This window comes from Elephas maximus, chromosome 4, assembly GCF_024166365.1.
Source record: "Elephas maximus indicus isolate mEleMax1 chromosome 4, mEleMax1 primary haplotype, whole genome shotgun sequence".
NCBI lineage: Eukaryota > Metazoa > Chordata > Mammalia > Proboscidea > Elephantidae > Elephas > Elephas maximus.
In genome coordinates this window covers 187,575,332-187,590,429 of record NC_064822.1, presented here as the reverse complement: position 1 = coordinate 187,590,429, position 15,098 = coordinate 187,575,332, and the positions used below count along the sequence as shown (strand labels likewise).

General features: G+C 52.6%; 1 protein-coding gene across 3 annotated transcripts in view; it reads left to right on the top strand.

Annotated features, from left to right (window-relative positions):
- SCUBE1 (signal peptide, CUB domain and EGF like domain containing 1) overlaps positions 1–15,098 on the top strand; it is a 174,939-nt gene that overhangs the window by 147,441 nt on the left and 12,400 nt on the right. For all 3 annotated transcript variants that reach the window (XR_007517430.1, XM_049884602.1, XM_049884601.1), the window contains 8 exons: positions 13–135; positions 7,107–7,226; positions 7,547–7,651; positions 8,636–8,752; positions 9,476–9,613; positions 10,760–10,963; positions 12,577–12,738; positions 14,455–14,622. Coding sequence is in view for 2 of the 3 variants with exons in the window: in XM_049884602.1 (XP_049740559.1) it covers positions 13–135; positions 7,107–7,226; positions 7,547–7,651; positions 8,636–8,752; positions 9,476–9,613; positions 10,760–10,963; positions 12,577–12,738; positions 14,455–14,622 (1,137 nt within the window). In the remaining variant the exon portion in view is untranslated. The remainder of the gene's footprint in view (positions 1–12; positions 136–7,106; positions 7,227–7,546; positions 7,652–8,635; positions 8,753–9,475; positions 9,614–10,759; positions 10,964–12,576; positions 12,739–14,454; positions 14,623–15,098) is intronic.

Sequence of the window (15,098 nt, the reverse complement as noted above, 5' to 3'; positions counted from 1 at the left end):
CTGTGCTTGCAGACGTGGACGAGTGCAGCCTGAACAGCGGGAGCTGCGACCAGGGCTGCGTCAACACCAAGGGCAGCTACGAGTGCGTCTGCCCCCCAGGGAGGCGGCTCCATTGGAACCGCAAGGACTGTGTGGGTGAGTGCTGGAGGATGGCAGGAAGGGCCACCACGGGACAGCCCCCAGGACCCGTGTGCACAAAGGCCTGGGTGCTGGCTCCTGGAAGGAGCCCTTCCTCCTGGTGCTCCAAAGGGGCAGAGACTTTTCCGTGGTGAGCAGGGCGGAGTCACCTCCTTCTGGGCCTTGAGGTGACGAGGCAGGGATGCCCTGCTGCCGGGGCTTGGCTGGTGGGATCGAGGGCTTGCAGCAGAGGAGCGGGCCAGGCGGGAGCACATGCTTGGTGTCTGCGAGAGCCTGGAGTCTGCCAGAGCCTGCCAGAGCGGCAAAACCAGGCATCCACAGGAGGGCCGAACAGGGACCTAAATGAAGCTCTGGGGATCCGCCAGAGCTGTGGGACACGGGGGCCCCATGGGGTCTCAGAAGGGGGCTGGAAACGGAGTGGAGTGTGGAGGCTTTACTGCCTCCAGCTCCCCTTGTCCTGCAGAGGGAGTGAACAGTGCGGGGAGTGGGTGCATGGTGCCCAGCAGAGTCAGAGCAAGGACTGTGGGGCACCTGGACAGGAGACACCCATCTGTCTCTGCAAACCCTCCAGCTGCCCAGGTCCCAGCCCCACAATGGGGGTAGGAGGCTCCTAGAGAGGGTGGAGTTCACACCTTTTGCCGGTGTGCCCAGGCGCTGTGGCCCATCTAAGCTGAGTTCTGCACTATTCCACCACGTTGGCTCCACAAATAAGTGCTGACTACAAAAAAAAAAAAAAAAAAATTTTTTTTTACCTGTTATGCGGGAGGCCCTGGGTGGGGCAAACGGTTAAGCGCTCAGCTACTAACTGAAGGGTAGGCAGTTCAGATTCACCAAGAGGTGCTTCAGAAGAAAAGCCTGGCAATCTGCTGCCAAAAGTCAGAGCCGTGAAAACCCTGTAGACCGCAGTTGTACTGGGCAACACATCGGGCCGCCATGAGTCGGAACCGATTCAACAGCAGCTGATACCTACTATGTAAAACCGTTAACACGCTTAGCTGCTGACTGAGTGTACAAGCTTGAATCCACCCAGAGGCGCCTTGGAAGAAAGGCCTGGCAATCCACTTCAGAAAAATTGGCCCCTGAAAACCCCATGGAGCACAGTTCTACTCTGACACACATGAGGTCGCCATCAGTCAGAGTCAATGGCAGCTGGTAGTTTTATTGATCCAACCACAGTCAATTTTAGAATTTTCATTATCCCAAGAGGAAACCATGTATCATTAGCAGCCACTCCCCCCATTTCCCCTCAAATCCACTCCCCACCCTCCGCCTACCCCTGTCAACCACTAATCTACTTTTGTCTATGGATTTGCCAACTCTGGACATTTTTGTATAAATACGTGATTTTTTGTAATTGTTTTTTTCACTTAGCATGTTCTCAAATTTCAGCCATGTTGTAACATATGTCAGTACTCCATTCCTTTTTATGCCCAAATGATATTCCATTGTGTGGATATATCACATTTTGTTGATCCGTTCATCAGTTGGTGGGCATTTTGGTTGTTTCCACTTTTTGGCTCTTGTGAGTAATACTGCTGTGAACACTCACGGAGAAGTTTTTGTGTAGACATATGTTTTCATTTCTCTTAAGTATATACCTAAGAGTGGGATTGCTGGATAATATGGTAATTCTGTATTTAACCTTTTGAGGAATTACACCAAACCGATTTCCAAAGCGGCTGCACCATTTTACGTCCCCACCAGTATATGAGGGTTCCAGTTTTTCCACATCTTAACAATACTTGTTTCTAGTCTGATTTTTTCATTATATCCATCCTAGTGGGTGTAAAGTGGGATCTCATTGTGGCATTTCCCTGATGGCTAATGATATTGAGTATCTTTTTCATGGGCTTATTGGCTGTTTGTATATCTTCTTTGGAGAAATGTCTATTCATATTCTTTGTCCATTTTTTAATTAGGTTAGTTGCCTTTGTTACTGAGTTGTGAGAGTTCTTTATATATTCTAGATACAAATCCAAGTCCCTTATAAGATAGACGATTTTCAAATATTTTCTCCCATTTCATGAGTTGTCTTCCCCTCACTTTCTTGAAGGTGTTCTTTGAAACACAAAAGCTTTTCATTTTGATTAAGTAAAATTTATCTATTTTTTTGTTTAGTTGCTTGTGCTTTAGGTATTGTATCTAAGAGTTTTATAATTTTAGCTATTTAAGTCTTTAATCCATTTTGAGTTAATTTTTGTGTACGGTGTGAGGTAGGGGTCCAACCTCATTCTTTTGCATGTGGATATCCAGTTGTGCCAGCATCATTTGTTGAAAAGACAATTCTTTCCTCCATCTGATTGTCTCGGCACCCTTGTCAAAACTCAGTCAATGATAAACATGAAGGTTTATTTCTAGACACTTAATTCTATCTGTCTTTATGCCAGGACCACACAGTCTTGATTGCTGTAGCTTTGTAGTAAGCTTTGAAATTGGGAAGGGTGAGTGCTCCAACTTTGTTCTTCTTTTTCAAGATTGTTTTAGCTATTCTAGGCTCTTTGGACTTCCATATAAATTTTAGGATAGCTTCATTTTTAAGATAAGACCATCAACAAACAACATTAAGTCAGAATCTGGTACTGGAGTGTCCAAAAGGTCTGTTCTGGTTATGAACACTTTTGAAGAAACACAAAAATGGGTTTGTCCTTCAGGAAGGTGTAAGAGAGTTGCTTGAGGGTAATATGTGAAGGAGAAAGTAACAAGACGCCATAATTAGTTCATCGAAAAGCAGAAAAAAAAATTGTCTTTCAGTTCACAATAGGAATCATATTGCATGTGATATCCTGAGATTTAAAGGTGATTCTAATACAGTTTCATTTTACTTGGTCAACAATCAATATCCATGGAAGCGGCAGCCAAAAAATCAAATAGCGTACAGCACTGGGCAAATCTGCTCAAAAGACCTCTTTTAGGTTTTAAAAAGTAAAGATGTCACTTTGATGACTGAGGTGCACCTGACCCAAGCCTTGGTCTTTGCAATCACCTCATAGGCATGTAAAAGCTGGACAATGAAAAAGGAAGACAGGAGAAAAATTGACGCATTTGAATTGTGTTGGCAAAGGACATTGAATATACCATGAACTGCCAGAAGAATGAACAAACCAGTCTTAGAAGAAATACAACCAGAATGCTCCTTAGAAGCAAGGATGACAAGACTTCGGCTCGCTTTCTTTGGACTTGTCATCAGGAAGGACCAATCACTAGAAAAGGATATACCATTTGGTGAAGTTAAGGGACAGCAAAAACAAGGGAAACGTTCAGCGAGGTGGATTGACAATAGCCACGACAATGGGCTCAAAATACCAACAATCGTGAGGAAAGCACAGGACTGAGCAATGTTTTGTTATATTACACATGAAGTCGCCATGAGTCGGGGATGACTCAATGGCAGCTAACAACAGCAACAACTAGTACAAGATCTAATAATGTTTTATCTCATTTAGCAATGGTTGCAGTTGCTCTCAGGCAGGGAGAACAAGCCTTGGCTTGTTCAAGGAGATACATGGGTCATTGCTGCTTGTCATCGTGTTTATACCCCTAGAGCTGGCCTAATCTTTGCATGTTTGTTCAAAAAGAAAAGTTTGTGGCAATCTGAGAAGACTCAATCTGGACTCTTTCCGGGCTCTGCTCCATTTATTCCACCAGTGTTGTGGAGGTTTTTGCCCCAAGGATTCTGTTTTTGAATCATACATAGTGCAGGTATATGAAGGTTTCTATCAGCTATAATTTGAAGCACGTGTAGGAGAATTTTCTGGAACTTCTAAAAATAGCCCTCTGCAGTATATTTTAAGAAGCCCTGGTGGTGCAATGGTTAAGTGCTTGGCTGTTAACTGAAAGGTTGGAGGTTCAGTCACATCAGCCGCTCCACAGGAGAAGGATATGGCAGTCTGCCTTTGTAAAGATTACAGCCTTGGAAACCCTGCGGGACAGTTCTGCTCTGTCCTTTAGGCTTGCTGTCTTAGTTATCTAGTGCTGCTGTAACAGAAGTGCCACAAGTGGGTGGCTTTAACAAACCGAAGTTTATTCTTTCATAGTCTAGTAGGCTAGAAGTCCAAATTCAGAACATCAGCTCCAGGGGAAGGCTTTCTCTCTCCGTTGGCTCTGGAGGAATGTCCCTGTCATCAACCTTCCCCTGGACCGGGAGCTTCTGTGCACAGGAACCCCAGATCCAACAGACGCGCTCTGCTCCCGGCACTGCTTTCTTGGTGATAGGAGGTCCCCCGTCTCTGTTCACTTCTCTCTTTTATATCCCAAAAAAACTCGCTCAAGACACAATCCAATCCCGCAGATTGAGTCCTGCCTCATTAACATAACTGCTGCCCATCCCCCCTCATTAACATCATAGAGGCAGAATTTACAACACAAAGGAAAATCACATCAGGTGGCAAAGTGGTAGACAGTCACACAATACTGGAAATCATGGCCTAGCCAAATTGATACACATATTTTTTGGGGACACAATTCAATCCATGACACTTGCTGTGAGTCGGAATCGACTCAATGGCACTGAGTCAGTATATTTTACCTGGAAGTTCTATTTGGAGAGTCAACCCCTCCCCACTACATGTGTAGGGGTTTCGTCACAGAGAAGGAAGAGTGTCTGCTGATAACAGTTCCAAAGGGAATTGGGAAAGAACCAAAGATAGTTAGAAAGTCCCAATACTTGAGTGGTTTTAGTAAACCAAAGCAAAGAAAGTTCACTTCCCCTCAAGCTTTCTACAACTTCTTGTCCAGGCATGAACCAGTAACTTGAAACTTGCCTCCAGAATGGAGGGTGCCGAGAGACAGAAAAAAGAGGAGGGCAACACCAGGATGGCAGCGAAGGTGTTTACGGATGAGGCAAATCCTGCGAAGCCACAGGACCAAAGCAGATCTCTGTGCCCTGCAGTGGGAGGGCAGAGGGTTTATAGTGGTGGTGAACAATAGTGGCTACAGGCCAGGGATTTACATAAGAATGCAAACTGTAGTGAACTAGCAGACCACATGAGGGCACTCATGTTCAGCTTCATAAAGCCTGTTTCCCCTTCAGTCCACAAGTCGTGGCCAGCTCTTACAATCTGTCACGTTCCCCCTCTTGTGCCGGAGTATGAGAAACCCCATCTCCTCCCCACTGAGAACATACAGAGAAGTAGTGTTGGCCAGGTGCGATATGGTGCCTGCACATGCGCAAGAGACAGAGAAAGTTACTTTGTGTCCAGAACAAGGGGAAACCTCTCCGATAAGGAGAAAGAACTGGGAGAGAGAAGGCAACCCAGTTCCCAGCCTCCTTATCAGAGAATGTTCTAGGCCCAAGGCCTTTACTTAGGCAGCCTGGATGGGACGTGTAGAGGCAGACCATTCTCACAACAGCTGTACATTCTCAAATTTGCCTTTTGCTATCTTCATCCAGCTCAAGCTTAACTACGACTGTAAGGATGGCGCAGGACCAGGCAGTGTTTCATTCTGTTGTGCATAGGGTCGCTATGAGTCGGAAGCGACTCGAGGGCACCTAACGACGACAACAACATCTTCATCCACATTCTGGCACAATGAGACATTCTTACTTAAAGGCAGAATTACTCTTCTCTCTCTCTTTTTTTTTTTTGTGCTTCATATCAATCAGTTTGCCTTCCATCTTGCTTTTTAGGCAATTTAAACTTTACTTGGAGGGATCTGATGTTCTGTGGTATATGTGGTGGAGTCAGAGTCTGAGATTTTCTCCTACTTATAAGCTAAGTAAGCTCACCTGTTACTGTTCCATGGATGCAGCAGAAGATACAAGTCTCCTGGGTCAGAGACAAAGGACTTCATTCCTCACAGCACAGCAAGCAGTATGACAGCATGTTTACGTCAGTTCCCCTTGCCCCCCGCCAAGTCCCATGGGAGTGACATGGAGGGGCCCACGTGGAGGGGCCCAGGTGCACCTACCACGGGTTTGTGTCAAAGTCGGGATTTCTGAGCTTGGGAGATTCACTGCTTTTGTAGTGAATGAATAGCATGGCTGCTCTTTGGACAGAGATGTTATCTTGTCCCTCGAGGTTTCTCGCTGCAACACAACCCTGAGATGGCCCGGTGAAATGCAGGCAGGAGTTTACATTATTGGTGTACCCAGAAAGAACATGCTAGGATGCTCAGGGCCCAAGGTGGGTTGCCTCTCCAACAAGGGGCCCCATGTGATCAAGACAGCCGTGTTGTTGTCTATATTTATTGGCTGATTCTCTTTGGGGTTTAGAGAAAGTGTAGGGAATTGTTGGATCTGGTTGCACAGTAGTTAAAGTACTTGGCTACCAACCAAAAAGCCGACAGTTCAAACCCACCAACCACTCCATGGAAGAAAGATGTGGCAGTCTGCTCCCTTAAAGATTACAGCCTTGGAAACCCTATGGGGCAGTTCTCCTCTGTCCTGTAGAGTCACTATGAGTCAGAATCAACTCGATGGCAGTGGGTGTTTGTTTTTTAAATGTGTCCCTTGGAAATGTATGGGTACTTGTCCTTCTATTTCTCCACAAACACGGAGCCTTGATTCTTCCAGTGACCCTCTCTTAGCCACAGGCTTGCCATCATATGGGGATAGGGGACTTTTGGTCTTGTATTTACTTAGGAGGCCAGATGTTTCATCTGGAGAGCCATGAGTTTATTTTTATTTCTAGATTATTTACTTTCTGAGGCTTTTTGAAAATGTTCAGGCATATGTTGAAGGTCATCTAAACCAGCAGTTTCCCGTTGGGCACCTGCTCTGGAGAGCCTGGCCTGGGGGAGTTGTCCGCCTGGATTAGAGTCTCAGGGGGAGGAGGGAGCAAACGAGCTCTCAGGTCCATGTTCCCACATCTCCAGATGGATCTGAGCTCTGCCATCTCTGGGCCACTTCCCACCAAGGCAGCCTGGCCCCAGGAGAGAGGTGCAGTGGGAATCCCAGCTGGTCCACATTCAGGAAAAGCCTCCACCCTGCTCTCCCTCAAGCCCTTGCTCTGTGTCTTCCTTCTCCTCAGAGACAGGCAAGTGCCTTTCACGGGCTAAGGCCTTGCTCCCGGCCCAGCTGTCCTGTAGCAAGATGGGCGGTGCGGACAACTGCCTCCTCTCCTGCCCGGCCCACACACTCTTCATGCCAGGTAACCTGAGGCTGGCTGGGGTGGGAGGTTGGGCAGGGGCCTCTTCCCCCAGGGTCCAGCTGCTCTCCAGGAGAGAGCTCAGCCTGAGAACCAGGGGCCCACCCTGGCCTACCTCACTGAGGGGCTCTGAGTCCTCCAAAGTAGATTCAGTGGGCTCCTTCCTGCCCAGCCCTTACCCTGTGGCCGAGTAGCAGAAAGGTATGGACGAAGGGTCAGTCCTGGCTTGCATCTCATTCAGAGACTCCTCTGAGGCCCCAGGGACCTGGGGGCCTGGAAAAGAAGTGCCCCCAGGCCTACCTTACCCACCGGCCCCTCTGCAGACTCGGAGGACAGCTACATCCTGAGCTGCGGTGTCCCAGCTCTCCAGGCCAAGACGTCACAGAAGCGCAATGGCACTTCCTCCAGCTCCGAGCCCAGCTGCTCAGGTAACCCCTTGGCCTGTCCATGCCACCCAGACCTGGGTGACTCTTTGACGTTGTTCCTTGCTGGAGAGAGAGGGAGGTCCAAACACAGGTCCTGGGGAGCTACAAGCAGGGCCAGAACCTGGAAGGCAGCAGGCTGCAGGCCGAGTCCCAGCCCAGGGCCATGGACCGTGGGAAGGCCCTTCCAGCTGTGAGGTTCAGGGGCACCAAGAGGCCCTGAGTCCATGGGTGCTGTGTGTCACAGAGTGAGCCACATCTGATGTGGCCGCTAGGTTCTAGCGTCTCCTGTCACCTGAGTTCCCCTGACTCTACCCAGAAGGGTGAGGCATGGGGAGATCTGGGGAGGCTAGCACCGTGGCGGGTCTCAGTCAGCAGGGCACAGCCTGCTGCCCCGGCTTAGGAGAGGGGGTGTGTCTCCAGCAGTTTTCTTCTCCAGGGTGCTGCATTCCTTACCAGGGTGGCATGCGTATACACTTTGTGTGTGCATGAACTGATCGTAGGATTCTTTAGTCCGGGGTCTGTGTTTCTGGGCATCTATAGTGTAGAGTTGCTATGAGTTGGATTTGGTTGTTTCGTACAGTATTTCAAATCCCATTCCCTTCCTTGTTTCCCTTTCTCTCCTGGCGGACCCCTTTCCTAAAAGTGTGAGCCTTGTTTACTGCCTTGGTGATGGGCAAGGGGCTGAGAGGCATTTCTTTTCTCCTCACAGAAGACCCCTCCCTGGCTGTGCTGCTCCTGGGCTTGAACTTGACCCCACTTTCACCTTTTTCAGGCCTTGCGGGGAGAGAGATGGGGCAGGGGCACCTCTCCCACCCTGCGGAGAGCTGTTGGGGCAGAGTGACCCCATGCCATGGCTCAGCTCCCCATACATCTGTCCCCGGTCACCCCACCCCCCAACTCAGACACTCCCTACGGCAGCCCCTGTCCCCCACCACCTCCTTGCCCACAGGAGAGGCCACCACCTGGGGGAATTTTGGCTTTTCCCAGATGCTCCAGTGCCCCCCATCAAGCAGAAGGCCCGCTTCAAGATCAGAGATGCCAAGTGCCACCTCCGGCCACGCAGCCGCGAGCGAGCAAAGGAGGCACCACGGCAGCCACTGCTGGGTGAGTGGCCATCCTGGTGCCAGCCCACACAGGGAGGGGGCCTCCCCCACACCTGGGAAGTGAGTTTCCAAGGATGGGGCCCTGTGCCCTCCCCACCATGGTCCCATAACCCCAGTACGCTGCCTGGCTCGCTGTAGACAGCAGTGGTGTCGCTTTGGACGTAAGGCCAGCACTGAGGTGGAAAGGGGGTGACCCAGCACCCCTGGGGTTCACTGTCCCTGCTTGCCTAGGCTCAGCAGCCTGCCGTGTAAGTGGGCGGTTTACAGGGCACACTCAGCGACGCCTGAGTGACTGAAGGGGGCCGAGGACATTCCAGGCCAAGGGAAGGGCCCAGGGGAAGCATCCCAGCCCTGTTTCTCTGAAGATTCTGAAAGACCTTAGGATTCCTTCTCAAACCTGACAAAACTCTCAGCCCTCAGCAGACCTGGCCTGGGGTCCAAGTCTGTGGGCCAGGCCCTCTGCAAGCCCACAGCTGCTGCATAACCTCCTCAGCAGATAGGCGCCAGGTGCCCAGTGTACAGCAGCGTGTGGGCCCAGCCACCCACTCCTCCTGAGATCTTGGGCCGGCCCTGGCCTCCTCCAGCCTCGGTCTCCCCATCTGCACCAAGGACTACTAGGCAAGGCGGGCCCCTTGCCGATGTCTATGTGTCCAGGGCTAGGTAGATGTCTGCTCCCTGTCCCCTGCCACCTTTCCACACCACAGTGGTCCCTTCCCTTTTCCAGACAATTGCCACATGACCTTCGTGACCCTCAAGTGTGACTCCTCCAAGAAGAGGCGTCGTGGCCGCAAGTCCCCGTCCAAGGAGGTGTCCCACATCACGGCAGAGTTTGAGGTGGAGACAAGGATGGAGGAGGCCTCAGGTGGGTCAGGGGCTCCCTCACCAGCCTGCTGATGGCTCCCAGCCCAGCCACAGCTACTGGGGGCAGAGGCCGGCCAGGCGAGCGAGGGGACCCAAACAGCAGCCTGGAGCCCAGGATGGAAGAGGCGGCCCAGGGGCAAGGAGAGGAGAGGGCTCAAGGGATCAAAGAGACAGCCAGCCCCAAGCCCTCAGTGCTGTCACCAGGACCTGCAAGGGATAATGCCTGCAGCCTCCTCGAAAGGTCAAGCCAAGGACCTGTCCCTCGTAGGTTCCAGACAGGCGCTTGGAACGCTGGCCGTACTCCACACCAGCACTTCCCACTCAGCTGCAAATGAGTTTTCAGTGTGACAAAGGAGCTGAGATCTGTAGCAAATGTGTACTGTGTGTGCCCAGCCCTGAGCTGGGTGCGCAGGAAGAGGGCACCAGGCTGTGGTCCCTGCCATGGCCGGGCTCCCTGGCCAGGGGGAGGTAGACGTGGACACAGACTATCCAGTGACAAGGAGACATCAGAGGGGGAGGCCTGGGGACAAACAGACACAGAGCTGAGGTCTCCCCAGCATAGGGCCGGGGAAGACTTCCCAGAAGAGGCGCCCCTTGAATCAGGGCTTGAAGTCAAAGTTCATCGGGTGGAGAAGATGGCAGGGAATGACATTCAAGCAGAGGAAATAGCATGCACGAAGGCACAGAGGTCAGGGAACAGTGACTGGGGCAGCATGGCTGAAAGTGGAGTTGACAGTGAGGTCAGAGTGTTGGGGCTTGAGGTTGGCAAGGCAGACAGGAGCCAGACTGTGAGAGGCTTAGGGTTCCAGCCAGAAAGCTGGACATCTTCCTGGGAGCAGTGTCAGAGTGGTTGGGAGAAGTCCCTGCTCAGTGGGTTGTGCCCCAGGAAGATGATGTGATGTGGTGGGCAGAGGCCTGGGTGTATACTCAGCCCTCAGGTCACACCTCTCCAAGTCTTAGTCTCCTCATCTGTCAGATGGGCATGGCAGTGGCCCCTCACCCTGGGGTTGCTGTGAGGATGGGGTGAGGTAACCAGTGGAGGCCCAGCCAGGCCAGGCACAGGGACGTTCTCCATGAGTGGCCATTCCTAGCAGGGTTGGGGCTGTCATGCCTGTGGTTACTCTTTCGGCCTCCCCCGCCCCCGCAGACACCTGTAAGGCGGACTGCCTGCGGAAGCGAGCAGAGCAAAGCCTGCAGGCAGCCATCAAGACCCTCCGAAAATCCATCAGCCGGCAGCAGTTCTATGTCCAGGTCTCAGATACTGAGTACGAAGTGGCTCAGCGGCCGGTCAAGGCCATGGAGGGGCAGGGGGCGTGCAGCACAGGCCAGGTGCCACAGGATGGCAAGTGTGGTGAGTCCCTGCCCATGGCCACTCCAAGGTGGACTTGGCAAATGTTGTCTGTCCTTCCTTCCACATGTACCCAGGTGAGCAGCAGTGGGCACACAGGGAAGACAGACACGTGGGGAGGGGACAGAAAGACACGCGGGCATGAGAAAGGCCCACCAGAGAGAAGAACAGAAGTACTCATAGCAAGAGCTGCCCTTCGGAGAGCTACTCCTGGCATCAGGCCCTGGGCAGGGCTCTCTGGCTGCATTTTTCATATGAGAGGCTGCAGGCTGATAAGGCCACGGTGGGGGGTGGGGTGAGGGGCATGAGCGGCCTCCTGCCCAGGGTGGGCTGTGGTTGGAGGAGGTTTCCCAAAGGAAGAGGTATGTCAGCCAATTCCTCTTATACGGATTGGGTTATGAACCATTCCTATTAGTTTGATGCCCAGCTTGTCCCTGATTTAGCCATTGGCCTCCCCAACAAGCTGGCTTCCTGTGTCCTTTTGACATGTCCCCATCATTCGTTGAAGATTTCCTTGTTTTCTGGCACTACAAGATGTTTCAGACTCAACTTATACTTTCCCTGCCCCAGGCCCTGGAATCTGCCAGATTTCCAAGGGCCCCGGGTCCTTTTAAAAGAGGATGGTATGTAGACACCAATATCTGGGTGCTCTGGGTGCTCATTGCTACTGAGCTATCATTGCTTCTAGGACTGTCAGTGGACAGAGCTAAGAAATGTACATACAGATCTGTGTATACGCACAGGCACACGCACATATCCATCTATGTTCTTTCTATAGCTGTGTGTGTTGCAAAACCATGAGTTCACATCAGTACCCCCAATTCCAATTCAATACCTCAGGGTTCTTTGTAACCATCCCCAAAACATGTTTGTAAATATTTTCTCCAGCAGTGAGAAATTTTGCTCCCTTTCTCCATAATTTACTTACTCAGTAAGCTTACTTACTTGCTCACTAAGTTTACTTGTTTACTCATCCATTTACTTATTTGCTCAATGTAACCGGTCTCCCAAGCACAAATGACTCTCTCTTCAGCCCCCCACCCCAATCAATCCCCTTATGGCCTCGCTCCCTCAACCACCAGGCCCTTCTGCCCATGCCTCTGTGTGCCTCCCAGGCCTCCCCATACTGTCCGTGTCCTCGGGTGGAAAGGGAGAGGAGGAGAGGGGAGGAAAGTCGGCTCAGTTCTGGATGAGTTGACTGTGGAATGCCAGGTGGAGACACCCAGGAGGCAGTTTGATAGACAGGCCGGGAGGTTGGGGCTGGAGGCAGGATGGGAAGCTGTCCATGTCTGGCATCACCAGAGCGAGAACAGAAGTCCAAGTAGAGCCCCAAGGAGCACTGGCTGAGGCAGAGGTTCTTGGAGGACCCTGAGAAGGGCAGCAGAGAAGGGGGAAGAGACCAGGGTCAGGCCTCCAGGGTGCTCACAGGTGTCTGCAGCCTGGTTCCTAGTCCTGACTCTTCTGGGACAGGCCTGGGGCCTATCTGTGCCCTCTAAGCACCAGGAATGAGGCCTGCACCATAGCTGTACCAGAGCCCCAAGCTGTGGCACCCAGCAGACAGAATGCCCGGCCCCCACTCTCCCCCGCCCCAACACCCCTTCCCTCTGCCTCTGCAGTGAGCTGTGAGCCTGGCACTTACTTTGGTGGCGAGCACAGCCAGTGCATGCCCTGCACACCGGGGACCTACCAGGACGTGGACGGCCAGCTCAGCTGCACGCCGTGCCCCAGCAACCACGGGCTTGGCCTGCCAGGTGCCCGCAACGTGTCCGAGTGTGGAGGCGAGTGTGGGCCCACCCTGGAAAAAGGCGAGAGGGGGGTTGGGGCTGCCGTCTCCACTGAGGCCCCCAAAGCAAAGGCCCAGGTTCCCCACATGATTGTAGCACGTTGTATTTGGTGAAGCTCTTTGCTGTTCCCAAAGCATCTCACAAGCTCAGTGCAACCACTGCTTTTAGAGTACATGACAGATACCAAAGCCCCCCGTGTGGCTCAGAGGACACTGCAGTTAGTATACCATAGCTGCCAAAGCCCCCCCACACGCGCACACACACACGCGCACACGCACACACACAGGTCACCATGCACTAGTTAACACAGCACTGTATTCATTTAGAGGACTTGTAAAAGTCACACCGTGCAGGTTGGAAAGGATCTTCCAGTGTACAAGTACTCTCGTTCACAGGTAACTGGCGGTAGATAACAGAGGTGCACACATGCCTTCTGGTTGACCACACATTTTACATTTTATGGAGCACACCATCATCTTCAAATTGGTTCGTGGAGTATGCAGTGTACTTGGGCAAGAACTCTGCTGGACACAAAGAGCTTTACAGTTTGTCCTGTAGGGGGGGTTGGAAATCCCTTTTCACTTCACCGAGCACAATTTGGTTTGCAAAGAGCTTTTCCTGTCTTGCTTCACCTGATCTGTGAAATGGGTGCATAGCCACCTCATCAGCCTTCCTCCTTGCACTCTGTGGCATCACCCAAGGGAGCGGATGGGACGAAGCTCACCATCCTGAGGAATGCGGGCACCTGTGAGGGCGGGGTGGGTCCTTAGGGCAGTGGGGACTTCTACAGGATCTGCCCCCTGCCCTGCTCTCTGACAGAAGAGATCAGAGCCCAGTCCTGAGACTCTGCAGGCTGGCGGGTGACCCCTGGCCCACACCCTCGCAAGGAGTGTGGCCTCCACCCCAAGGAGGAATGGTGACCATGGAAAGCACAGGGTGGCCACTGGTGGGAGCATCATCATGGTTCCAAAAAAACCAAACCCATCCCCATTGAGTCGATTCCAACTCACAGCAACCCTATAGGACAGAGTGGAACTGCTCCATAGAGTTTCCAAGGAGCGCCTGGCGGATTCAAACTGCCAACCTTTTGGTTAGCAACTGAACTCTTAACCACTTTAGAAGCCCAGAATTCAGGGTCTGGGCCACGAGGGCACAAAGCACACCCCTCACTCGGCATCAGAGCACCCTCTGCATCCTAACCTTCTGCTAGAATGTTAGAACGTTGTTTATGTGGAGCTGAAACCGGCTGTGCTGTTGCCCTGTCCCTTTGCCCCAGCCATGCCCTTGGGGGCCTCACAGGCCCTCCTCCCTCTGCTCTGAGCTAGCCCTGCAAATGGACAGGGCAGTGGTCAGCCCTGGGCCAGCCTCAGCTGCCCCGGGACCCCCTGTGAAGACACATGTGTGGCCTGCCCCCTGTGGAGAGCCCCTCTAAATGCCCTTACACTCCACGGGGTCTGCGCGTCCTGGCACAGCAGCAAGGCCTCGTCTGAGGCCCTTCCAGCTGGTGGGAGACAGAAAGCCAGGCTTGGCTAAGGCAGTATCCCAACTGGGGGCCAGGCCTCCTGCCACCTAGGCCAGTGTCCCCCAGCCCTGGCCGCCTCTGTGCCTTCTCCAGGGACAGGCCAGGGCTGAGAGCAGGCCTGGGCCCCCACAGCCTTGGTGACTGCACGTCCTCCCCTGCGGGCCTGAGCCATGACCTCTGACTTCCAGGCCAGTGCTCTGCCGGCTTCTTCTCCACAGACGGCTTCAAGCCCTGCCAGGCCTGCCCCCTGGGCACGTACCAGCCTGAGCCTGGACGCACCGGCTGCTTCCCCTGCGGAGGGGGGCTGCTCACCAAGCTCGAGAGCGCCACCTCCTTCCAGGACTGTGAGACCAGAGGTGAGCACACTGCATTCTTCTGTGTGCGTGCACACACATGTGCTCACACACTCACGCATGCTCACACACCGTCACATGTACCAGCTCACACTCACACATGCACTAACACAATACACTCATACACTCTTGCACACCAACTCACACTCACACATTCACACAAGCTCTCACACACACACCAACTCACTCTCACACGTACACTCACTCACAGACACACTCACACACACACACACACACACACACACACACACAGTGAGGGCCGGTCCTGGAATACCTCTCATTTACTCCCTTGGCTAACCTCCGAGGAGGGCCTTCCCAGAGAAGGAGCCTAGAGTGTCAGGTGGGGGACATTGGTGACAGCACAGTATCACACCATAGGAAGGGACAACAGGGAGCCGCCCAGAAGGGGCTGGGAATGGAGAGGAAGAGGTGGTGGAGAGCACCACACGGGAGCTGCCAGCTGGGTCAGGGCACTTGAG